Source organism: Puntigrus tetrazona, chromosome 16 (assembly GCF_018831695.1).
Source record: "Puntigrus tetrazona isolate hp1 chromosome 16, ASM1883169v1, whole genome shotgun sequence".
NCBI classification, from domain to species: domain Eukaryota; kingdom Metazoa; phylum Chordata; class Actinopteri; order Cypriniformes; family Cyprinidae; genus Puntigrus; species Puntigrus tetrazona.
This window is the reverse complement of record NC_056714.1, coordinates 13,177,414-13,204,597: the sequence shown is the minus strand read 5'-3', so window position 1 is coordinate 13,204,597 and position 27,184 is coordinate 13,177,414. Positions and strand designations below refer to the sequence as shown.

The following is a 27,184-nucleotide window of genomic DNA, read 5'->3' as shown; positions in this document are numbered from 1 at the left end:
GAGACAACAACACAACTTCCGGCCGATCCTCTCAGACGAGAAACAGATAGCGTTCACTGATCCTCGTAGGTTCAGTTATCAACAGCGTGGCGGAACACTAAAGTTAGTGTCACGGTACGCCTAAGCCGCGGTGGTTTTCTTGCTGTGGATAAATCGTTGCGCCGCGGACTCTGTCTTCCAGAAGGTATGCTTGTGATTTTGGTGATGTATCGGTCATGTGCCGTCGGCTCGCGTGAACGCGGGTGCATTACGTGTTCTTGGGCGTAACGTTGCTTAAAAATGCTAATCGACGCGCTGAATGTGCTTGTGATGGCAGGGTGAGTATGAACGAGGGCGAGGTGTTTCATGAAAAACAGAGACTGGAGCTGTGCGCCATCCATGCCTTGAACAACGTGCTTCAAGAGAGAGTTTTTACCAAGGAGACGGCAGATGACATCTGCAAGCGGTGCGTCACTCACACACACACACACACACACACACACACACACACACACACACACACACACACACACACACACACACACATACATACATGCATGCATACACACACACACACATATACATACACATATATACACATACACACATATATATATATATATACATACACATATATATATATATACATATATATATATATATATATATATATATATATATATATATATATATAACACACACACACATACATACACACACTTATACATATATATACATATATATATATATATACACACACACACACACACACACACACACATATATATATATATATATATATATATATATATATATATATATATATACACATACATACGCACATATATAAATACATACACTTATACATATAAACACATACACACACACACCTACAGGTCATAATGTGATCTATATTCTCAAATCCAGAGTTGTCTGTTGTGTTTCTATGCAGACTTGCCCCACAGTGTGTGATGAATCCACACCGCTCCGTGTTGGGCACGGGAAACTATGACGTCAATGTTATCATGGCAGCCCTGCAGAGCCGGGGCCTCGCTGCTGTTTGGTGGGACAAACGCCGGTGAGTGTGACAGCGGCTCAGCGTCGCTTTATAAGTCATGCGATGATCATCGAACGTGAGTTCTATCTCTCTATAGGTCAGTGCAGAATTTGTGCCTGGACAAAATTCAGGGCTTCATTCTGAACGTCCCATCAAGGGTGTCGCTGGGAATAGTGTCTCTCCCGCTGAGACGCAGACACTGGCTGGCGGTCCGGGACGTCAACGGACAGTTTTATAACCTAGACTCGAAATTAAAAGGGCCTGCCTGTATTGGCGGAGAAACAGAACTCAGGTAAGACACTTATTTCGTACGACTCAAAACGTACACGTTTATACGTAGGTGCAGGTGTTTTACACTTTCCAGGTGTGTACACAGTGACATGAATGAACTGGACAGACATACATCCAGATGTCACTGATTATCAGTGCAGTGTTGCCCAGAAACAATCATAATGACGCAGAACAGGTAATTCAATCAGAACAAGAGCAGCACTATCATGGCAGATGGTTTGGTAATATAACAAGAAAACAAGATGGATCATGTGATCTCCTGGACCCCATTTACATTTGTGTGTATTGTGAAACATCATCTGATTCAGTAACGAATCAAGTGTGATTTGAATCATTTACACACTCAAGTTTTTAGTTTGTGAGAAACATGATATACAGAGAACATTTTAACCTTTAAAATTCACAAAAACTAGTAAAGTGCTCGTGTATATATATATTTTTTTTTATTCCTAACTGAACCTGAAATTGAACCGAAATAAAGAAAACACGAATGTTAAATAATAACATAAAATGAGTAAAGATTAGGTTAAGCAGTTAAATCGCTAACTGAAATAAAACTAAAACTGAAATTAAAAAAAACTATAAAATTAATATGCATGACGTAAAATGCTAAAATATTAAAAATGAAAACTAAAGCTATATAATAATTCCAAAATAACATTAGTGTAAAACTGATTTTTCAGTGAAAGAATAGTGAAAAAAAGTTTGCCTTTTTAAAAGATTCATTAAAATTCCTAAAAAACGACGCAAAAGAGTCATTTGCTCTCGACTTGGTCAGCATAGACTGCGCTATATGATTCCCTAAAAAAAGAACCACTTCAAAAGAATCATTTTTAATGAATCGGGCTATGCTAGATTTTTTTTAAGGCTCACTTAAAAAAGTGATTTGTTCAGAATTACTAATACAGCGTAACCTTACTCTCCAGACCCTGATAAATGCAAACTAAGCTAACATGATTTTAACATGTGATATTCGGTAAGCGCCAGACGAATCCCAATCAATCCCCATCCTCGTTTCTCCTCCCAGGTCATTCCTCACTGAGCAGCTTTCTCAGGACGTGGCAGAAATGCTCCTCGTCGTCCAAAAGGAAGTAGACGACGACGGGACGTGGCTCAAAGCGGACGACACCAGGAAGTGATGAAAACCGAACATTCTCTCTCTCTTTCTCTCTCAATGTGGAGTAACGGCGGAGAAACGGAGAAAGAGCGGTGCGCCGAGAAACTTTTATGGAGAGCAAGCGCTGCATGAAGATGCTCGCAGTCGTCCGCAACGAAGGGAAGTCCGAGAGAATGATCTAATGCTGCTTCTTATGAAGGAGCCGTTTATCTGAAGTCACACTGGCTGAGCTTTTGGGAGACACTACTACATCTGTGCCAGCCGCGTCACTCTCCTCTTTTCTCTCTTTCTCTCCTCTCAGGAACTACCATCTCTCACTTTATCTCTATCTATGCACTCCACTGCTGAAGTAGATCAAAGATTTGTGTGTCTTTGTTACAACTATGCACAGAAACGGTACTTTAGAGTTCACGTATGTACGGTTCATTGCCTTTTAGACGTCAGTGCACATCTTACTATGCATAAACAAAGGAGATAAGAGATTGTAGCTCTATCTCGTGCTCACGTACTTTACTCTTTCAAGCTCTCTAGCAAGCTGCCTCATTCACATCGACTCCACCAAATGGAGGGAAAACCGAATATTTGATTTATTTATTTGAATTTCTACTTGGACTGTTTTCGCTCACGCTGTGCTCGTGGAGGAGCCGTTCGAAATCGTCGTTATGACTACAAACGGTGTTTTGTTTTTTTTTTTGTCTGGTTACTAATGTTTGTCGATTTAATGTTGTCATCAGAGCTGGATTTTAATATCATATAAATGATATTTAATCAAGTCGGTGAATCTGTCTTTTGATTTAGCAAAAAAGAGCATGTTAAATGCAGAGCTAATAATTAACCATGACTTTTGGGTAAGTATGCAACGAAAAGTGTCCCAAATGAATAAAATAAATCTTAATAAATTGTGTTCCTAGGCCTAATTATGAGTTAAGTGACCTTGTAGGCAATATACTGCACTAAAAATAAATAACAATGAAAAAATTAATTGTTTAAGCTTTGGGGCAAGACGGAAAAAATAAAGGTTCTATAATTAAGCTGAATATTTTTTTATTTATTTTTAGATTCAGATTTCAATGTATTTTAAAAAAAAAAAAAAATTCTATTTGGCCTTTTTTATTTCTTTCAGATTTAGTCATTTAAGTACCTAAACATTCTTTACTTAAGTTGCCAAGTTAACATTTCATAAAATGTATTTTTTAGGTCAGGTTTATGTCAGTAAATAATAGTTTTAGTTAACAACAGCAACACCCTTCATAAAAGACTAAAAGCTGTAATGGTGAAAATTAATTGATACTGAAATAGAGTAACATGCAGTGCTTAATATGGTTAGAGAGATCAAATAGTTTAAATAATATTTAATGTACGATTTAAATATTATTATTAAATAAGTAACCAAAAACAACATTTCATAGGGGAAAATCTTTCTCACCTATTGCAGGTAATAACCAGGTATAGGTTTATTTAGCAGGATGCTTGTAGTGTTTTGCATCAGCAGCTGTAAAGACACAAAAACATTTTCAGACCTTGCGCTTTTGTTACTGTATTTTTTTTTATTTCATTTATATTAGACTCTGTAGTGAAAAAGGATGCCATTCAAAAGGAGCATTAAACCATAGAAACTCATTTTTTTAAGGATTAACAACAGGTTGATAGCCAAGAGAAGAGACCGATGCAATTTCAAATGTGTATATATATATATATATCTATATACGCTATATACTGAACATGTCATGAAAACCTCTGACACACACAGACACGGATGGTCCTTTGCAAGATGTCCTGATGATTATTGCTGCTTACATTGTGGCCATTGCATTGCAAATGGCAAAACGCAGTTGTATTGCTCAGAGCCAGCAGAGGAAACGGACACTAGCCCTCAACAATTTTTTTACACTTTTTTTTTTTTTTTTTTTTTTTCTTTCTCTTTGATCATCAAAATGCATTAACAATCAAATGTTTATACAGTGAATATATATATTCATATATTTATATTATATAAATAAATAATCATATAGTATCAGAGGGTATACAAGGTTATACAGAATTGCCACTTATAAAATAGGGTCCTGTCAAATATTAAAAAAAAGAAAGAAAGGTGAAGAAAAACTGCATAATCATACAAAGAAATTGTGCCATCGCCACTATGCATCTGTGACTACATGTAACAATATAAAAACTCCAAAATAAAGTGGTTATACATTTAAAAATAGACCACTACTGTAACGTCAATACCATCTTGTTTCCACCAGCTATGTACAGCGTGACACTAGAGGGACAGGAAGTGAAAGAATCGGACGAGTAGATGAAGCAAACAGCTTTTTCTGTCTCTTACACCCAAACGACTCAATGGTACTGACGTTACTCACAAATATTTAACATCTAGAGTTTTAAATTAGTCTCTCATAAAGTGTCCATCCATATGAAAACTAAACCTTGCTCTATATCTTTCTTTTCTACTGTACAGAAAAATAATCAGTGTGAGTACAGGTTCCTTGAATGGGACGGGTTGGAGTGTGATTGACTGCCGCCGTAGCCAGTCAGCATGCTGGGAGAGTACTGTACTTTCAGAAAACCCGCACGGAAGACGAGCCGGAGCCGCGAGTGGAGGAGAGAACAAAGGAAAGAAGAAAGTATACATTCGTTAAAAAATCAAAATCATCAGTGCAAACATTGAAAACAAAATCTTGTGTTTCCTGCCGTTGATTTCTCACAATATATATATATATATTTATACCTTTTACCAAGCCCCGCCCCCTAGTTACTGTCGCTAACCCGGGAGAGATTTTCAGAATGTCCCATTGGAGTGAACTGGAAAGTTTTTAGGGTAAAATGTGTTAAAGTGATTCAAATTAAATGTTTTTTTTGTTTTCTTTTACGTGAAATATGACAAAATAAATATACTAAATATTTTTATAAAATAAAAAATATATATTGTGTCCTAACATACACTACTGTTAAAAAGGTTAGGGTCAGTATTTTTTTAAATAAGAATCATTAATTAAAGAATACTGTATTATGGTTTTGACAAAAATATTAAGTAGCACATCTCTTTTTGTTAATAATAAATGTTTCTTGAGCACCAAATCGTCATATTAGAATGATTTCTGAAAGATCATGTGACACTAAAGAGTGGAGTAATGATGCTGAAAATTCAAATAATTAATCAAATTTTTACAAGTGATTAATCACATTCAAATTTTTTTTACATTAATAAAATTTTGATTGTATTTTTGGTCAAATAAATGCAGCCTTGGTTAGCACAAGAGAATTGACTAAATAAATCACACCAACCCAAATGTTTGCCATTCCACTAAACAGCGTCTAAACAAACAGGAACTTCTATAGGATTTGTCAGATAATATGCTGGATTGCGATTGGTCAGTAACGCTTCAAGGCGGGGCTTGGCGAAGGGTCGCTTAGTCTGATTTGTGCGTCAGTCTGTGTGAATCCTAACACAATGACTCATGAGAATGCCACAGATCGCAGTGATGTGACAAAGACAAGGGAACTCACAGAGGGGGGTGGGGACTGCCTGTCACTCAAAGGCAGGTTCTCATAACCAGGGTTGCCATTGGAGGAAACGTTTGGAGTCCTGCATAGAGAAAGAGAGAGGCGCAGAGAGGAACCCGGAGAAGGTGGTGACAGAGAGACGGAGGAATGGCATGCCACACCAAAGGGACACAGGGAAGGATGAGAGCCAGGATCCAGGGAGGAAACAGGAAGAGAAAAGGTGGAAGAGAGTTAGAGAGATGTGACATTTTCACTTTTTAGAATCTTTAGATGTTTTTTCCAAAAGGACACAAAAGATATTTAAATTGAGGAATGGTTTTCAGGAATATATCAATTTAGAATAGATCACTTGTATTTATTTTTAAAGACATTCATTTGAAAGCACATGGAAATGTGAATGAAGTGAGAAGAAGTGTGGATGTCAGATCTAGTTTTATAAATAAAAAAACAGCAAATATGGCCTTTCAAAACAGAATAACTGAAAGAGAGAGAGAAACAGGGAATGTTAAAAAGCAGGGAGAAAGAAAACAGACTGCAATAGATTTGAAAGAGTGATGTAGTTCGGACAGCATGGTTTTTGACAGCGGACAGAAATATCGGAGGGGCGGGACTTTACCTATATTGTGCATCGTCTCTGATTGGAGGATCTATGTCTGTCTTGCAATGACGGACAGACCGATAGACAGACACACAGACAGACAGACCTCTGGACTGATGTCTGTTTTTTTTGGCTAGGCTGTGCTTGACATGTAGACCTGTCTGTGTGTCTGTCTGTGTGTGCATGTGTTTGTATTTGTCTGTCTGTCTGTGCGCTCCATCTAACACCTGCCTGTCTGTGTGTGACTGGAGCTTGATGTGTTCGACTACGTATGGGTGACACTTGTTTCTGCATTTTGATCTACATAAGCCTATAAATGTGTTTCATAGTGCAAAGGCCATTCAGAGTGAAACCTTGATGCACGGCTGCTCGTGAAGAGAACAAGAATCAGTGTATTTCTAAAACCTAAACTTACATGGAAGACTTGAAGTGCCACTCAAAAACATTCATCAATTAATGAATGCAAATGTACAAAACTGACAATTATTTTATAAGACATTTTATATGATTTAATATTTAATGTTTAAAAATGTACACTACCATTCAAAAAAGTTTTTGAAAGAAGTCTCAATAACAAATGCTGCATTTATTTGACAAAAACGTACAGTAAAAACAGCAATAATGTGAACACGTTTCTATTTTCAAATATATTTTACAATTTTATTTATCACAAGGCTGATTATTCAGCATCATCACATGATCCTTCAAAAATAATTCTAGTACTCTGATTTGCTGCTCAAGAAACATTTCTTATTATTATCAGTTGTGCCGCTTCATCTTTTTGTGGAAACCACAATGAATTTTTTCAGGATTCTTTAATGAATAGTACAAAACAAAAAGCATCTGAGATAGAAAACTTTTGTAACACTGTAAATGTCTTTACTTTTACTTCTGATTACATTAAATAGTTGCTTAATTGTTATGATGATTAATGATTAATTCAGATTAAACAAAATAAAATTATTTGTGTAAATAATAACGTGTGTGTAATGTGTATTAATAATTTGTAAATATATAAATACACACAACTGCATGTATATATGTAAGGAAAATATGTTATGTTTATATATTAAATATATGTGTATGTATAATATAAATTATGAATATAAATATATAGACGTAAATACATCTACATATCTTTAAAATATATATTGTATGTGTGTCTTTATATACATAATACATACACACACATACACACACACATATATATATATGTGTGTATATCTTTTATTTTGGATCGATTAACTGTTGCCCAAAACACTTTAAATCCTTGCCAAAAAGTATTCATTTCAAAAAAATTATATAATATTATTATATATATAATAATAATAATTACTTACTCAAAATTCTGAACCACAGTGTAAATAACAAATAATAAATAGATAACTTTTAAAAGCTTAAATATATTATTTTTCATCAGAGGAGCATTTGAATTTTTTTCTTAGTTTTATTGTATTATTTTCTTGTTACATTTTGCTATTAATTAAATCAATATTTTTTGTCAGTTAAAAAAACCCAACATTTTAATTTTCAATTTACAAAAAAAAAATATATATATATATATATATATATATATATATATATATATATATATATATATATATATATATATATATATATATATATATGACTCCTTCATTTTATTTTTTAAGTGGCACTCCCAGTGATTCAGGCAGTTAATAAATCATTATATATTATTAAATAAATCAAGGAAAAAATAATTGATATTGTACTGTTCATCTGTGTGTGGGTGATCTACACAAGCTGATGGTGGTGTATGGGTAGGGTCATTCTGTCTGTCTGTCTGTGTGTCTGTGTATGTGTTACTCACGGTAACGGAGGCGCGCTAGAAAAGGGGGGAGTCCAGCCGGCCCCCTGGTAACTATAGAAGGGGGGCAAGGCCCCTCGCTGGGAGCCCGTGGCCGTCTGTCTACGTGCCTGATGAGAAGTGAAGGGGTCCTCGCTTTCGCTGTCAGAGTCCTCGTATTCCTCTGAATCGCTGTGCCATCCAATGAGAAACATGCAACAAAGAAAGTGAAAAATACATCACGAAATGCAGAAACGTTTTATCCGCTATATGTTATGCGCCAAACAAAGGCTTTAGAGACATTTATTGAAAAATCTCTCTTAACTATATACATGCAGATATTGTCATGAAATCAAATAATCCCAGTCTAGAAGTAATCCTTTAATCTGTCTCGCTCCTCTTTGCCATTTCAGTAATCTATGCATCTGCCATCTAAATGGAGTTTGTGCTCTGAACACAATTTTACTGCAATTAAACACTGCAGCCACCTCTGATACTTTAAAAAAAATTGGATTTTCCAACATCAGGCACTTGGAGGGAGAGTAGCACGTAGGACTGAATCAATAATAAGTGACTGAGCTTTCTGAACTAATGGTTATAGTGACATTAATACCATATCCAGATAAAAGGAGCGAAGTGCATTTATAAGCACTAATGCCCTTAAGTTGAGATCCTATTTCTGTCATCTGTGCATTGCTGATGAGTGCACTTGTCAGTGTTTACTCCGTTACCACAGGCCCATTTATGACAAACTATAGTTGAGTTGAGTCGACCCAGGCCGAGTAGCCCACCTCCACCCCACGTCTGGCTGCTTCTGTTCTTCAGGAGGGAAATATATAACTTCTTTTGAATTCAAAATCAGAAATTGTCAGGTTTCCGGTCAGTATCTTATTATTCGTGTTACAGATACATCCTAGATAGCGATTTGACATATATTAAGATGACATTCGCTTGTTTTGGGCATTTCCCTGTGTTTAAAAAAAGTGCAATGTCTAATCTAATCTAAAAAAAAAAAAAAAAAAAATATATTGAAAAATATAAAACGAAGAAATGTAAAAATCCAAATCAGTTTGTGAGGGAACTGCAAGGGGTTCATTAACTGATGAAGATTATTATTACTAAATTATTATTATTAAATTATTATTATTATTAAATAATACAAATGCAAATGTAAAATAATTTCAATATAAAAACACCTACAAAATATTATGAAAAATGTGTAAAGTTAAAAATTATTTTTTACATAAATAAATAAATAAGTCCTGAAAAAGTATATGAAATAAACTAAAATCTTACATCATTATAACTTTATTTATAAACCTATTTGTAATATATTCTATTTTTTACTACTAATATATTTTTGTTTACCTACCTGCCATATGAATCAGAGAACTGTGAAAAAGTAAATGTGTCTACAATAATAATTTAAAATCTCATCCCAAGTAATCTAAGTAATAAATAGAATGTAAAAAGAATGTTTACAGAATTGTAAATGATGAAAATGTAGTTATATTTATATTTCATACTTTTATTAATAATTAAATACATAAATACCACATGATAAATGAATAAAATGAAACGACATAATACTATTTAAATCACCTCATCCTCATCTTAACTAATCAGAATAACTAACACCCCGCTAATAATACATGGTGAAAACAGCAGCAGGTGGGATGTTGGACGGGGTGGAGGGATCACCTCACCTGTGGAAACTCCTCCAGGCTCCAGGAAGGGAGCAAAGAATAGCCGTGAACGCCAAAGCCGAGAGAAACGAGTACAGAGAAAGATAGAGCAACCCCTCCATCCCATCGTAGCACAGGCCTTTCAGAGAGTCCACGTAATCCTGAGAGAGTGACGTGAAAACAGTAGCGGATTGAGACGGTTTGCTCGTCAACGTCAAGCTCGCCGTCGGGCTGAGCTGAAGAACAGGTTGCTATGGTTACCTTGTTCAGCCCTCGGCAGTTGAGAAGTGCGACCAGCTGGTGGAAGTTGCCCTCGGTGGCGTTGAGGATCTGCTGCACCTCCCTCAGCGACTTCTAAAAGGGAAGATAACACAGCGGCTAAGCGGCGTGCTGCATCCGCTTTACTGTAAGGCTGCTATTGATCTTTCCTGTCAGTGACGGACACAGTGTGGTATCATGGGCATCGGAAGCGGTGTTAACATACCTCTGCCTTTGGAAAGCGTGGGAGGGCGTCTCTCTCCAGACTGGAAAGGTGAGAGTGGATGCTGGAAAGTGCTCTCTGGGACTGGGTCAGTATCTTATACCAGTTCAACAAACAGAATTTTGTTGATTTAACTTAACTTCACAGGCGAACAACTCTTAACTGCATTTTTAATTCCCCTCAAGGCCTGTTTCAAGGCCTCAAGGTTATTATAATTCACTAAAACCTTAAAAAACAGTACTAAATAATTACACAATAAAATGACATTCATGATTTGATTACTTGAAACAATAAATTTTAACTATTCTACTAAATGTTAATAACCAAATGTTAATATAAAATGTAATAAAAATATATAATATAAATAAAATAATATAATAACTAGATATTAATGTTAAATAAATAACTAGATATGACTTTATTTCAGCTATCTGGCAAGGTAACATTTCCCATTTTCATTTATGTATTAATATAATGAATAACTAATAAATGGGATATTAATAAAAAAACATATTACATATTCAAAATGAATTGATTTTAAAATGACAAAACTTTATATACAAAATAATATATAAATGTATAAAATCTAAAATAATAATATAAAAATATAATTTAAAATACTAAAATAACATTGCTTCACACTGCATTAAACCAAACTTCCAATGGCTAAAAGTATTATTTGGGGGCATTATTAAAGGAAATATTCAATACATTTTCTTTTCTCTATAGAGCACTTCTATTGCACATCAGAAATGCTGTCAGTGTGAAACACACAGTCCCTTATAATTTCCTTTTACGACATCAAATTCCATTCTTCATTCATCAGCTCCCCCAAAATCACTGTCAGCCTAGATCTTGATTACAAAATCTTGATTATAATGTCATAATCCTCTTTGTTCTGTTCATCCCCACCGTGACATAAATGGCATTGCTTTTTAATCTTAATCTGTGCTTTGTGACATCATTATAACTCCTTATATTTGGGGAATTCTGCCTTGTGATATCATTAACATCCTATTTTTTACTCCTTTAGTAATCTCTATGACATCACCGTCTGCCGCATCATGTAACAAGATTGCGCACCTGTTGAAAAGGGCTGCTCATTTTCCTGCTGCAGGTTAGGTAATAATCCAGGATTTCTATTTAGAGGGAAGAGAGAGAAGAGAGCGAGAAAAATAAGATTGAAGACGTGGGTAAGACTGCGTATGCGTCAGAGACGAAGGCAGATGGACAGTTAGACTTGTTCCAAAACTTAGCGAGCTGTGTCCCTGTCTACTGCCTACATAGACAGCTGCCTTCCGAGGGCCGTTCACACAGAACACGCTTTTCTATTCCACTTTTCCACCTCTCCATTTTGACAGTGTTTTTAAAAAAATGCGAAACTCAAGTTTTTTACATTCCAAATATGCTCGGTTTGAACGGCCCCTAAAAGAGAGTATTATAAATGATGCTATTATTGTCTTTTTGTAAATTTGTGAAACTGTTGACATGATGCACATGCGTGACCCGGCAGGCATAACACAGCATTTTTAACCATGTCTGTAGATCAGTGTAAATGGGGATTGTTTGGCATCTGTATGTAAAACCTTTCAAAAAGCCCGGAATACCAGGTAAAGCCTGGAAAATCAGGTAGTGTATGATCGTCACATGCTCAAAATTGGAATCCATCGAGTCGTGGCTTATCAAACCTTTGTTTGAAGCCGATTTTAGAACACATTTGTTTTTATTTGTGCACGTTTCTGCGTGAGCCGCTAAGTGTATGATGCCTAGTGTTTTTAAAAATCAGTTTATTTAAAAAGTTGCGTAGCGTATTCCAGCCCTAAGCGCTTTGGAACACTATATATGAGAAACATAAAATAATGCTTCACATGGGAGATTCAATTTGCCATTGTTGCTAAGCTAACATTCCCATAATATGCGTACGAATAAATTCACCCATTCAATTTATATGGAACTACTTTATTGGTAGTTTGCATCAACATTTATTTTCCATCGTCTGCCATCTTTGATTTATCCTTCAATGGAGGCTGGTGCAATGAATTCTGTGAATTGCCTACCTCACAAAAAACGCTGTGACGCTGCATTATAATTTGTCTAAAGTGAGGTATCTTATGCACCGCACTTAATTAACCTGCCTTTTTGTATGGCCTTCACATTGGGAGTGTAACTGATGCCCTATAATGGTGCCTACGTAGGCAGCTCAACAGGCTTTGAAACAGAGCAATTGTACCTGTACTTGTCCTAGAGTTGAAGTGAGTGGAGTTAAGCACAAAAGTGTTTGGGTCAAAGCAAAAATCACTCAGGGCCTGAGAAAGAAACAGAGAGAGAAAGAGAGAGAGAGATAGAGAGAAGCAAGAAAGGGAATTGAGCAAAAGCAAATACAGTAGAGAGATGTTAACAGTGTGACACAGTGACCAAGTGACATACTTCCCTCAGCCTCTCTGTCCCATGGCTCTGACTGCTATTGATCTACAGTATTCACTGACACACATGCGAACTGCCCCTATAATCTCATCACTCATCCAGTTTTCCACCTTTCTTCTTGTCCACTCTGCCTCTGTCTGTTTGTCTCTTTAACACACATATTGCTTTCCTTTATGGAATGTGGGCGATTAATCAAGGTGAATAGGACTCAATATTACAAGAGCTTCACAAGAGGACTAAAGAGGGTCAGGAGAAAGAGAGAGAGAGAGAGAGTGACAAAAGAGGACAGAAAATGTGAGAGTGTGTGCGCGCATGTATTATAAAGAGGGAGCACTAGGCAATTGTTACTGCTGGCTGGATTTGGACAATGAAACACTTGTTTTGAAGGCCAGCAACTGCCATCTCGTCCTGTTACTTTCTTTCCTTCTTTCTTTTTTGGGTTCGGTTTATATTGATGATGCTTAACATTTAGCCTTAATATATACAACATTTAAAAGTCTGTATTTGATTATATATATATGACCAAAAATACAGTAATGTTTTTATATAAATTTACTATTTAAAATAAGTATTTTTTTTAAATAGTAAATTTATAAGAAATGTAATTGATTCCTATGATGAATTTTCAGCAGGCATTACTCTTGAAATTATTTTTAAAGAATGGTTCACCCAAAATGAACATTCAGTCATCACGTACTCACCCTCAAGTAGTCCAAACCTGTATGAATTTCTTTGTTCTGCTGAAGACAAGGGAAGATAAAGAAAGTTTGTAACCATGGTTAAAACATGTAACATGCAGGCTGTTTTGGGTCACCGTTGACTTCAATAGTATTATTTTTCCTACTATAGAAGTTGATGGTGACCCAAAACAGCTTGGTTACAAACTTTCTTCAAAACATCTTCCTTTGTGTTTCAGCAGAACAAAGAAATTCATACAGGTTTGGAACTACTTGAGGGTGAGTACGTGATGACTGAATGTTCATTTTTGGTTAAACTATTCCTTCAATTCTTCAGAAATCAATGATATTCTTATTTGGAGCACAATAAATATTTCTTATAACCAATTTTTGGTTTCGGTCTTTATTGCCACGTTTGATCATTTTAATGCAAAAAATTAATTTATAAAAAACAAATTCTACACTAGAGTGTATTTGCATTTGTAATTTTTATATATATATACACTTGTGTATATTATTTTCTCTCCTTTTTAAGTCCATTACTGTTGTATTCCTCTCTGAATCACTCTGCTCTCTCTTTCACTCTCTTTTCTTTTCCTGTTGCTTTTAAGACCTCTTATGCTCATCCTCAACACGGCATCCATTTTTTTTTTCTCTTTTTCTTACAAAGAAACACACACGCACTCCGATACACACACACTTTGAATCTTTAATCTCTGCCCTATTTTCCTGCCTTTTTGGGACTGTGCCATGACTGCCGAGTTCCCAGAGTGGAAAACCTTTTTTTATTATAACGTGCACAAACACACTCTATTCCTCTCTCCCCCTTTCACAAACGCACAATAAGTGACTGCATCTTGGCTGGTGTGACCTTTTAAAACTTAAAAAGTCACATTCACAGAGTTTTGGCTGGATTTTTCAGTGAACACAAATGTCTCCGCAAAAGCGCGCTGACACACTCTCACACACACACTCATTCACACACAGATGGCGGTATTCTGTGCTGGATGTCCGCTTGCGGAGAGCTGTTGTTTTTCTGTCGGGATAGACGCTGCCTGAATACTCACCACCACTGTGGCTGTCTCCAGGCCGAGAGAACCCCAACTCAGAAACAGAGCCAACCAGGCCAGCACTGTCATCCTGCAAATGAGTGCACACACACACACATTTTTACCATCTGCCTCTCTGTGCCAGAGTGGGTGTCAGTAAGCAAAAATAAAACCCGTTTTCTGCAAGCATTTTCTTTCTTGGGATTTCATATATGCAATATGCATAATAAACGCACTACTATGAATGTTTACGTTTGATTTACATTACACAAGAATGCTGTGTGCATGTAAGAACTACTAAACACTGGTACTCACAGGATAAGTAGCCAGCGAGCCTGTTTGGCTAAACCCAGAAGAATAAAGAAACACACGACCAGATCCAGTAAAAGCAGCAGCACGTACGACAGCCACCTAAACAACAAACACAGACATCCAAAATATATTTTTGTCACACCTGCAAAAGGCAGATTGAGAAAATGTACTAACCAATTAATTTTGCATTATTTTCATACTTTTCCCTCTCATTCATCATTTATTCATATTTTCATTTGCATAATGCAAGAAATGTGCTGCCACGTTAAGTTGTTTTTTTTACAATCTCAGAACAAAATTGTAATTCATCACTGGGGCAGTACCCACAAAGTGACATATTTGTACCTTTATGTCACAAGGGTTCATAATAGTACATTATCATTATCTTCAAATAAATATTAATCCTCCAAGGGATCCTTCACAAATGAAGAAGGTACAAAGGTGCGCTGCCCAACTCACAAGCTGTTGGAACCCTTTAAGTAACATTTCTTTTTCAGAGAGTGTATTAGGCAGCACGACTGTATTCAACGTTAATAATAATACGAAATGTTGCTGCTGAAAATTCAGCTTTGCCATCATAGGAATAAATTACATTTTAACATTAAAGGGATAGTTCACCCGAAACATTTAAATTCTGTCTAATTACTTACCCTCATGTCATTCCAAAAGACTAAGAGCTTCATTCATCTTTAGAACACAAATAAAGGTATTTTTGATGCAATCCGAGAGCTTTCTGACCCATTCATAGACATCAATGTAACTACCACATTTAAGGACCAGAAATGTAGTAAGGACATCGTTAAAACAGTCCATGTGACATCATGGTATAACCATTTTTTGAAGCTACGAGCATACTTTTTGAGCACAAAGAAAACCCGGATGCACTGCAACTTATTAGCCAACAGAGGAATGCACACACATCCGGTGTGGTAGTGTCATGACTGCGGGTTGAAGACTGACACAGAATAAAATACACTGTTGAAAAAGTAGTTCTTTTTGTATCTTTGCACACAAAAAGTATTCAAAATTTTACGTTAGCTTCATCCTATTACGGTTGAACCATTTTAACTATGTCCTCACTGTTATGCAGTGTCAGAAAGCGCTCAGATTTCATCAGAAATATCTTGATTTGTGTTCTGAAGATGAACAAAGGTCTTATGGGTTGGGTTTGGAACGACATCCATGAGTAAATTATGACAGAATTTATGACCATCTAATATAATCAAACATGAAAACTAAGCTTCAAAAATCTTAAAAAGGCATATTATGTGGCCCTTTAAGCAAATTTTCAAACTTTCTCTTCCCGAACTTTCTCATTTTCTCTTAGCACTCATGTCTTTGACCTTTCCTCACCTGTAGTCTTCATTCACCATGAGTGTGTTTGCTGCCCAGCCAGGGGAGAAGGGTGCAGGGATGCTGTTGGCGGATGGGCTGAGAGTGGGAGCAACAGAGGGAGGTGCTGGGGTGAGCGCACCCACTATGCTTTCGCTTCCATTGGCCCTGTAAAATCCATCTGCAATGGGGATCAGACCTCTTCCCAGTGTCAGGTTGGAGAGGAGAGACACGACTCGCTCTGACAGACGCCTGCAGGAGCGCGTGGGCACGAGCGCCGGCTTATGCCCACCGAACACTTCCTCCATGGAGGTCAAGGGCCCTGAGACAGACTGCTGCAGCCCGACAACGGTGTCTGAAACCTGGGTATGCAATAAGAGAAGATCCTATGTTTTAAATTAACCCGATGCATTTGTATCCAGATCTGACATATGATTAGACTAACTTGGAATACATAAGAAAAGAGTAGTGGAATAGATATAGGAGATAAAGGACAGTAGAGCTGAATGGAAAAGTTGGAACGGAGGGAGAAGGTCTTACAAGAGTACAGTAGAAGTAAAGTAGGTCATTAATCAGATTGACATGCATTCATTGATTGACCATATGAGCAACCAACTAAATCAATACTGGGAGAGGATTTTATCTCACTCGTTCACACACAAACACATTCGAACACACTCTCACTTTGAATTCCCCCGATCGCTTGCTTAATAAAACCATTTAGTGTGTTTTCTGAACGTCCTGCATTTCTTTTGGGCCCCTGGCGCTTAAGAAGATTGATGGAATAAGCTTTTGTGTATGTATAAGCGTGTTTGTGTGTGTGTGTTTGTGCGTGTGTGTGTGTGCATTTTATGTTCTCACCAGAAGATCGATGGAAGCCAGTGTGTAATTGGCAGTGAGCAAGGATGAGGTCAACTGATACATCCCATCGTTTGCCTCACTGTTGCCGTAGAAACCGATGCCTATGGCAACACTACAAAAGGCAGAAATATGAACAAGGAAACAAGGAGAGAAGACAAAGAAAGAGAAAGTTAGAAGGAGGAAAGAGGAAAACAGTTATTTAGTATAAGCTAGTTCATGTACATTTATACTTATAGATTTTTTATGTTTTTTTATGTTTAAGTCTCAACAAAAATACAGTAAAAACTTTTTAAATAAAAAAACTATTCTATTTTAATGTTTTTTAAAATGTAATGTATTCCCATATTTCCATATTTATTCCCATTATTCCCATCAGTGAAAAAACTAAATTATTATTGATTCATAAAAGTTACCCTGCTCAATTTTTATATGGAACTTTTTCTTTATGATTCTTTGTTAGAAATGTCAAAACAATAGCATTTACTCACAACAGAACTCTTTTTAACAACGTTTAAAAAAAGTAATGCGTCCTTGCTGAATAAAAGTATACATTTCTTAAAAAGGAAATCTGATCACAAACGTTTAAATGCTAGTTGTCATATTAAACTGGTTTCAACGCAAACACACTAAAGATCTTTGGAATCCAAATCAGCAACGCTAAAACTCCACTCATTTACATATCTATTTCACATTCAAATATTCAGATTAATGCTTGGGCCAGATGCTCGTCCAATCCTTTCCAACCTGCTAAAAATAGCAAATCTCAGTCTCTCTCTAACTGTTTGACCCAGATTAAGCCAAAGAAAGCAGAAACACATTTCGAATTTATAATCGCAATGTAAGCAGTAAAGGTGTGCACGTATGCAGTCATCTGTAAATCAGCCGCTAGCCTTTGAATCCTTCAGAAAAAGAGGTCAACGTGGATGGGAAGGGGGTGATGTCATGGGGGCGGAACACGTGCCGCATCAAACCGGTTCTCACAGAAACAGTGATAATTTACACAAACAATTTATGTGTGACTTCGAGAACATTAATACATCATGCTGATGGTTCAGATTAATGAGGCGTGAAAAAGCATTTGGTTTCATATTCATAGCCCTGAATATATTAAACGGGTTGGTGTTCTGCCAGTATATGTAGAAAACGTAATTGAAGGAAACCATCCCTTGCAAATGCGCAAATGAAACACAGCTTTATTTAGAACAAAGTGCGATATCTTTATAGTGCGAGTCTAGACGTGGGAAAAGGCTACTGTTTAGCTTTATACATGGGCGGTAAGTTTAAGGTTGTTGCTGTTAAGAGAAGCCCTGAACGTTTTTTTTCATTCTGTGTGAAAGCAGTTATATACGTTTCTAATATTTTTTATTCTCCCCTGTAATTCACATGTGTCTAAATGGAACCGAATCGCGCACAAAGTCTATATATATATATATATATAAAAATAAATTTAAAATTTGCATCATATGACTATCGTGCAAGAAGGACGAGCCATGAAAGCATTACAAAAGATGTTTTGAAGTACAGCTTGTTCGTGAGCTCCTATTATCGTTTGAATTAAAAATGTCTGCTCAACAGAGGGTAATCACTGGCATCTGAAAATTACGTTCATTAACAGGCATTACCAACACAACGTGACGGCTGCTACCGAAACCCATGTGACACAGCAGATGCCCCGCCCCTTTCTTCCGCTATATCCATGGCCACCGCTGGCATCATCGTCTTCCTCTTCTTCCTCTGCATCCCGGCCCCCTTCACCACGATGGCAGCAGCAGTAGTGGATGAGGAAGGAGAGAACTACAAGTAACGAGAGGACGAGAGCAATGGCGGAGAAGCTGGAGAGGACCAGGAGAGTCTGTGGAAAGAGAGAATGGAAGAAGACTTCATATATATATATATAAATAGCTGGTCTAGCACATGGCATCGGTTTTTCAATGGTGTTATATATTGTAATATATTGCATAAAGCATATGCGAATAAAGCACTGTTTCCATCCAAAGAAATCTTCACTTCCTTGTAAACTGTGGAGCTAAATATCACCAGAAATACAGGAGAAGCCAATGAATATAATAATTTTCCTATGTAATGTACATTGCTTGCGCCTCGGAGTGAGCAGACAACACCATAAATGCAGTCGTTGCTTTCAGAGGTGGCTGCCAGCTGTTTGGGAACGCAGTCGTGTAAGACAGTTATCCAGAAATACTTTAATGACAGACTTTCGTAGGCTTTTCAGAATGATCACGCAAAAGATGCTGTGAGCGAGATCGGTCCACAGCCCGTCTGGTTATCCTGCCTCATAGCGCAAAGTCACATGACTTTTTTTGATGCGCATGGAGGAATTTATTTGGTAAATGTGTTTCCATTGTAGTTTATACACATTTTTGTTATAGGATAAAATGTTTATCCTACTCAAGTATGCTCAAGTATTATTATGCACATTTTTAGAATTTATGCATATCTTGGTGTTACCATCCAGCGTTTTTTTATGCGATATTCCAAAATGCAACTATTTGTGAAATTGAACAGCAAACAAATGTGTATAAATAGTATGCTAAATAAAAACATATTTATATGCAAAAACATATGTTCACTGGGTAGATATATATAACATATATAACATAAAATCCTGAGAGTAAAACTTTATATGTCCATATGGTAATAATATCTATATGATAGTTTTATATTATATATAGCTATGTGTCAACAATACATTTCCTACGAATTAATGTAAAAAAAAACAAAAAAAACACTTTATGTTTACATGTTTTTATATTTTTAAAAATATGCATATCCTTTATAGTTACCTAAATAATATCAACGTGTATTGTCAGTTGTCACATGCATAAACATACACTGTATGGGCAAGATAAATATGTTAATAAATAGGTTTTATATGTGTTAGTATATTTCATATATATATAAAAAAAATGCACATATATTACGTTTGCATACAGGAGAGTACGAGTGAGGAATTGTTTTCATTGTAACAAAATAAAAAGAGAGCGCAGAATAAACATACCGCATAGCTGCATAGCATTGGAGCTCATGCATGTATTGTATAGAAAGCAGTGTGACATAAAATGGAGGATGTCTCTTTAATCTTATTGGCTAATACAGCATGGGTGCTCCACTCAAAGAGAGAGAAAGACGAGGTGTAATTAAAGCTTTCCACTGGATTCAAACACGTATAGTGTATTCATGTATCATATACTATTCATCTTTAGTCTGTTCCCAATCCATCTTCTTCAGTTTCTCTGTCTATCACTCTTTCTTTTCCCCACAGTTTCTCCCCATGCTTTCTCTTCCGCTCACTCATCCCTCACTGTTCTCCCCCTTTCTTTCTTTTTATCCACGCCACTGGATCTCTATTAATAATCTGTGACCTACTTAAATACATTCACTGCTTTTCCCTCTGATTTTCTCTCTTGTTTTTCATCTCTGGCTCCCTCTCCTCTCTCTCTTCCCGATTCCCACTAATATCCACGAGTATTTCTCTCCGTCGTTTCCCCCTCTCTTCCATATCTCTTGCTCTCTCGCAGTACGTTATTTCCCAGCACATCTTTCTCTTATCATCTGCGTCTTATCCTGTAAACCCATTCAGGCATCCGGAATAATCTGGCATTGTCTCTTCCTACTTTATCAATTTGTAGTGAAGCTATTTCTTCCTGGAAGAGTAACCTCACAACTGCTGCTAATTTCTGCCTTGCTAGCATCATCAAAAGAAACAGAAAAACACAGTTCAACAGCCGGATACTCAAACCCACTTGATTTCTCCGTAGAGCCACTGACTTTTAATATACATTTAAAGACAGATTTCATGAGCAAACAGGTTGTTTATAATGACAAACGCCTTCTTTAAAGTTTTTTTTTTATTGAAAATTAAAAGTCTTTGCAATATGGAATTCCTTCATTAAAAAAGTAGCACCCACTCTTGTAACTTTTTACTTCAAATACTTTACAAATCTCTGCATTACAAATACAAGCTTTTACTTTAATGGATTTTTTTTTAACTTTACATATATCACATATTTAACTCTTTAACAGACTTCTTCTTCAAAACATTCTATGGGCAGAAGAATGGGAAGAATACTTCTGCAATCACGGACACTGAAAATGATTGTTTTAAAACAGGGTTGTTCCAGGGTTGTCAGACAAACATATAGCAAACATATGTGTTATAAGAGTTGATGTTGCACTCTCAGGCTGGTTGTGATGTTTTGATAGCACTGTATATATATATATATATATATATATATATATATATATATATATATATATATATATATATATATATATATATATTTTGTTTGCACTGTTTTTATGGAAAATCAACCTGCAATTTAGATGAGATGTACTTATTCTCTCCGCAAGTCTGCAAAGTTAGGTTGGGATAGGAGAAAGTACTGGATTGAAGGGGCATGTAGTTACTACGTTTCTATTTGAATTTTGATACCAAATTAAAATAAATGTAAATATGTGTCTAAAATATATTATTACTAGTTACGTTCACCTGTCCTGTTAGAACTTTTTTTCAAAATATAATTTTTTCTCTGTCAATGAAAATTATTCCTAACAAAGTCTTCAGTTTTATCCTGAACGCAGAAAATTCAGTGTTTTGAATGAATCCACTGAGTGAACAATTCAATGACGACTTATGACTATGTCTTGTTTTGTTTGCAATTTAACCTGTAAATTGTCGAATCAGTTGAATAAATTAATCAGTGATTAACTCATAAATCACCTAATGTAATATCACTATAAATAACCCGTCACTGAAATAACACCTTCTTGGCGTGGGAACCTTTCTGGAACTTGCGATCATGAACAAGGATTTAATGCTTTCTGAAACAAAATGGAAATGAACACTTATTTAAGCCACATTCACTGCATCACAGTTCCAGTCCTAATGTGCTGGCCATTTATATTAGATATCAATCATATCTTTTATCAATATCTCACTAATGTGGAAACATACACTTACTTAAGTAAATGTGTTATAATGGAGTTATCATTTTTACATCACCCCCATCATGCTTTTAGTCTCTGATATTGGTTCTTTAGCCGCTACTTTGAGTCAATATATCTTTAAACTGCAGATAGAAAAGTGCCTTTAATGGTTTTGACTGTAACACTTCAGTTTAGTCTCTCTAAGAGTCTGTGTTAGAGTATAAAAGTGCGTAAAAATACTCCTGACAGCAAGCAAAAAGAGATTTCTGACTGTTCATACATTATATCGCATATATGTGATATCATTTAGACAAAATGAGAGGTGCACACAAAGAAGAGAAAATAGAGAGCGAGACAGAAATAAATGCGTCGCTCCGAATGATGAGCGCACCCACCACCAGCTGTCAGGTGTGAAAATTGTTTCTGAGAGTGAGAAACAAGGAGAGGGCAGGGGAGAAGTGTGCGGGCGAGAGAGAGAGAGAGAGAGAGAGAGAGAGAGGGTTACCTGCTGATACTCCCAGCTGTCTGGAGTGAACACGCTGTCTCGGGTCTGCAGGGTCAAGTCCAGGCGAGGAATAGCATGGCATAACCGTACCCATATCGACGGGGTGTAGTTAGGGACAGTCGCTATTGCTGCCATGACTGCTGTAAAGCACTTCTGTCTTTCTCAAATGTCTGAAATGATTGAGAAACATGTAATTATAAAGAGAACACACTGAGATTGGACTGAGACGACTATATAATATCCTGTACATCATTTATAGCTATTTTTTCATTATTATTTTAAAACTTTTTTTTATATACATAAATATACATATTAATATTAATCGCGATTAATCTCATCCAAAATAAGCTTTTGTTTACTTAAAATGGAGTGTGGACGGTGTATATTTATTACGTAAATATAAATACACTTTCTGTTTAGAAATGTTGTTTATATAATAATTTATATATAATATAAAATATAATAATATGAATGTATATACATGTAAATATTTTAAATACTGTAAACTCTTCTTGGAAATGTATCACCGTCATATTTATTTTTACGATGTTTGTATACAAGTTTTTACTTGTGCCTTCAGACTCCACAGTACATCCACTTTAAAACAATTATACAAATCCATTATAAAATCTAAAATATTTGAGACTGAAATCAATTTCAGAATTGATTGTCTGATTTAAATTCATTATATGTGATCCTGGACCACAAAATGCAGCACGGGAATATTCATATCAAATTTAAAGGTGATTTTCTCAATATATTAATTTTTTTTTTGCACCCACAGATTATAGATTTTATAATGTGTAATTTTTTACACAGAACAGTTGTATCTCAGCCAAATATTGTGCTATCATAACAAATGGAAAGCTTATTTATTCAGCTTTCAGAAATCTGTTTCAGTAAACTGACCCTTGTGACTGGTTTTGTAGTCCAGGGTCACATGTCATATTTTATTTTTATTGCTTCGTTTTTTACATTATTAATATTTGCATTGTGTGTTCATTCATTTATATACTTATCATTATATATATATAACGTTAAGATTAAATAACAATAAAATTGCATGATTCTATTTGATTTTTATCACACATCAGCGTGTATAAAATGTGAGATGTGAAAAAAGGAGGAAAAAATGTCATTTCCAAACGCTCCGAACAAACAAGAGCAAGAAAGAGGAGAATGTAAAAACAAGGAAAAGGTTTAAAGTAGGTTAAGTAGAGACACACACACACACACACACACAAACATTTTCATTACCAGGACTGAGGTCCACTGGGAACACAACATGGATTAAGTGATTAGATCATCAATGTTAAGAGAAGAGGTTTCTAAGATAGCCAGACACCGAGCAATCATTAGATCTCATGAGAACTCAAAACATTTAAAAAAAATCGTTATGGGGTTTTGAGGGACTATAAAATAAATAAATATAAAATTATACAAGGACAGCATGCAGCATGTCATGAAACATACTTAATAATCATGACCTCATCTGAGGATATACGTTCTGAGATCATCATGATGGGACGCATTATGACATCATCAGGCTATAATTCTATTTCAATAATGAGCTCATGATCCCAAATCATGTATATCAGTAATAACTCATCCTTGAACCAGTGCTCCTTAAATACTTCACAGGCTCTATATGGGTCCATTTCATTAACTTTATAACCTGGTTTTGATTTAAAATCAAATGTAATACATTCTAACACTACTGAACTTCTGTCAACTTTTCAGCATTTCAACATGAAATTAAAAATGGACCTAAAGAAATACCCAAAGTATCCTTTGTATAATTTCTGCACCACTATCTGCACAAAACATCTATCGTTTCAAATCTTCCAAAAACCACTTCCTCTCTTGCGCTGTTTGCACAAACAGGTATCTCTGGCCTGCCTCGAAATCCTATCATTGTCAGAAACCTTCCTAAAAGAGAAATGTCACGAACACTAGCTAGGCACTTGGTATCATTCCTAAGGTCTGGATGTGTGGTGCACTTCGTCCTCCCGAAACGTTTAACATCTCACATCACTACAATTAAAAAGAAACTGCAGGCTCCATCAGACTAGTGTTTGATGGGTTCTGTTCGAGACGATGTCTGAAGGCTATTCATTTACTGTTTGAGAACATCACCAGCATGCAGTGGTTTAAGACAATAAGCTGGTGAACTGTGGTTCGGTTGGTGCAGCATTATTACAAGTGTCCTCTTTTCAAATGCAAATGGGAATAAAAGCCAAATTAATGTAAAACAGTGTTATGGAACAGTTAAGCATGCAGACCGTGACTCAGACTGGAACGCTACAGCACATTTGAACATGATGCATTCTGTCAGCTTGTTATAAGGATAGCTCGCGTTGCATAACGAAAAGGCAATAATGCGAGTTTGGAAACGGAGCAAGGAAGAAAAATGTTGAGCGGAACAATAGAGGAACAAAGCATTTTGCTTGGTTTCTTTATTTTCTGCTCTGGGACTGAATAATGTTTAGCATCATCCATCCACAAGATTAGCTTCACTATAATTATCCACATCAGAAGTATGCAAAACGAAAAAAAAAAAAAAATGTTTTTCAGGATTACTAATGATGTCATCAAAAGGGACTGTCATCCAAAATAAGCCATTTTAGGCTCACTGAAAACTCATTAGGTTTTATGGAATTGCCACTTTATGATACTATGAGGAGACATTCATCTGTGGCTTAGCTCATTTCATGTGCAATAAACTACGACGAATGCTAATGATATATTATTACATGGATCCTGAAATGGTGCCATTTCCTTGCAACATTTTTTACAACAATTTAAAAAAACCCATCTGAACAGGGTTTCCAAATTCAGAATATATATGGACTTCCCTGCATCAGTGTAGTTAATACACCACAAAATGGCTTTGGTTACTAGGACTGAACCATGCAAAATAAATAATTAGGCTTAATTAATGCAATAAAATACAAAAATCCCTGAATGCAATAACTAATAATGGTCAAAGCCCGAAAATGCCTCTTGCAAGTAATAAATCTGAAATCATTGTCCAATAAAAGACCAACGTTTAGGGTACTCGCATAGCATTAATATTAAAAATGGATATTATAAATTATAATAAACTGTTGAAATAAACTGACAGTTCTCAAACAACTGACTAAAACTTGCATGAGAATGACATACAACACGTAGATATAGGCTACAGCAAAATGTCATTATCAAAATCACACCATTGGCAGCGTTACATATACATGTATGCTTGAGTGAGGGCATTTTTGAGTGCTAGGGAACAGATAGATGGTCCAAACAAGTACATAAAGGTCACTGGGGGCCATTGTTTGCGTTTGCATTCAGTTGCGGTGTAGTGTCAACGACTAAAGGAGCTCATTATGAAGGCATTTATAAATACACAATCACCCACACGACCGCACTGACGCTCATCTAATAGATATCGACGAAACCCTCCAGAATGACCAGAAGCGAAACAGGACAGAATTGATTGCTGAAAGCGCGCGCGCGAGCTGACCCGGCGCGAGACCAATCGATCTCCTCCTCCCGGGCTGACTTACATACTTGTTTACGGCAATCATATCCAGTCTTACTCACGGCGCTTTGTCTCGGCGTTCGTGGGGACCTTTTGTTTGCACGGTCTCGCGTAATAAATTAGCCGTCGCACGTTTAAGCACACAGACCAATTGACACGGCTAACGAACCGCGCAGCAGGCTATAAAACGCTATACGGCACATTTTCAAAACGGTCGCCCACCTTAATTCGCAGCAGGTTAATGTGGGTGCTTCCACGTCTGTCACGCTCGTGGGAATTTATTTGCGTTTAGATGCGTTTACTAGAAACGGTTTGCATCCTGAGCGGTGGGGTTCGTGTAGGGCTTCGGGAGATAACTACAGTATTTTCGGTCCCGGTGCGCGCCCGGTCTTTGTGCTCGCTGACGGATGATGGGAAACAGGTCTTCGGAGGGAGGCGAGGGTCCCTGAGGGGTGTTTTAAGAGAGGAACGACTCGAATCCCGGCGCCTATCCGTCGGTTTCGCTCTTGACGTGAAATCCGCTGAGGACTTGAATCATCGTCCACGGTCGCCGAAATGAAAAACTTCCGAAATTAATTGTTCTCGGTCAGACTTCGTAAAAATTAAAAAAAGACAACATGTAAAAAATCCACAACTATGTCGTCGATGCCGTTCCCACGCAAAATAATTGTTCAGTCTGCAGAAATGTCAAATCCATAACATCCAGGGGCAAATGAAATCCTTCCAGTGCAGCGTGTTTGTTTTAAATACTAACTATAGCTAATAAAAAAAGCTATTTATATTGTGGGGATAAAAATCGGTATATTTATTTTAATTGTACCATATTCAAACACATTGGAGTCTAATTTAAGTAAGTGAATGGCAGATTTAAATTGGTGTGGTCCTGAGGGTCCCAATGATCAGGACTGAACTTGGCTCTCTACCTCCCTCCCTCCCTCTCTCTCTCTCTCTCTCTCTCTCTCTCTCTCTCTCTCTCTCTCTGTGGGTGTTTGTGTGCAAGAGACAAAAAGGGATGGAGGGATTTACACATGT

General features: G+C 36.4%; 2 protein-coding genes across 4 annotated transcripts; one reads left to right on the top strand and one right to left on the bottom strand.

Moving 5' to 3' along the window:
- On the top strand, positions 1–3,216 carry josd2 (Josephin domain containing 2). The gene is made up of 5 exons (XM_043260047.1): positions 1–184; positions 317–445; positions 932–1,057; positions 1,134–1,328; positions 2,355–3,216. The coding sequence occupies exons 2-5, from the start codon at positions 324–326 to the stop codon at positions 2,464–2,466; spliced, it is 555 nt and encodes a 184-aa protein (XP_043115982.1). The 5' UTR covers positions 1–184; positions 317–323; the 3' UTR covers positions 2,467–3,216.
- Positions 3,217–3,971: 755 nt separating this feature from the next.
- Positions 3,972–27,073, bottom strand: ttyh1 (tweety family member 1). Of its 3 annotated transcripts, none has more exons than XM_043261891.1 (15): positions 26,375–27,073; positions 22,627–22,796; positions 18,800–19,029; positions 17,178–17,289; positions 16,338–16,678; positions 14,988–15,083; positions 14,691–14,763; positions 12,753–12,828; positions 11,606–11,661; positions 10,526–10,618; positions 10,303–10,395; positions 10,063–10,202; positions 8,381–8,548; positions 5,955–6,033; positions 3,972–4,997 (listed from the first exon to the last, which is right to left on the bottom strand). In XM_043261891.1, the coding sequence occupies exons 2-15, from the start codon at positions 22,759–22,761 to the stop codon at positions 4,914–4,916; spliced, it is 1,776 nt and encodes a 591-aa protein (XP_043117826.1). In that variant the 5' UTR covers positions 22,762–22,796; positions 26,375–27,073; the 3' UTR covers positions 3,972–4,913. The 3 variants fall into 3 exon arrangements, with proteins under 3 accessions (XP_043117826.1, XP_043117828.1, XP_043117827.1); XM_043261893.1 differs by having other exon boundaries at positions 8,488–8,548; positions 26,375–27,070; XM_043261892.1 differs by lacking the exon at positions 5,955–6,033.
- Positions 27,074–27,184: the final 111 nt, after the last annotated feature.

Excerpts from the sequence above, each read along its gene's own strand:
- josd2 (XM_043260047.1), top strand. The coding sequence starts at position 324 with ATGAACGAGGGCGAGGTGTTTCATGAAAAACAGAGACTGGAGCTGTGC. Across the intron at positions 446-931 it reads GCAGATGACATCTGCAAGCG|ACTTGCCCCACAGTGTGTGA; the intron begins GTGCGTCACTCA and ends GTTTCTATGCAG. Across the intron at positions 1,329-2,354 it reads GGCGGAGAAACAGAACTCAG|GTCATTCCTCACTGAGCAGC; the intron begins GTAAGACACTTA and ends TTCTCCTCCCAG.
- ttyh1 (XM_043261891.1), bottom strand. The coding sequence starts at position 22,761 with ATGGCAGCAATAGCGACTGTCCCTAACTACACCCCGTCGATATGGGTA. Across the intron at positions 15,084-16,337 it reads ATGGTGAATGAAGACTACAG|GTGGCTGTCGTACGTGCTGC; the intron begins GTGAGGAAAGGT and ends TTTGTTGTTTAG. Across the intron at positions 10,619-11,605 it reads TGAGCAGCCCTTTTCAACAG|ATACTGACCCAGTCCCAGAG; the intron begins GTGCGCAATCTT and ends AACTGGTATAAG.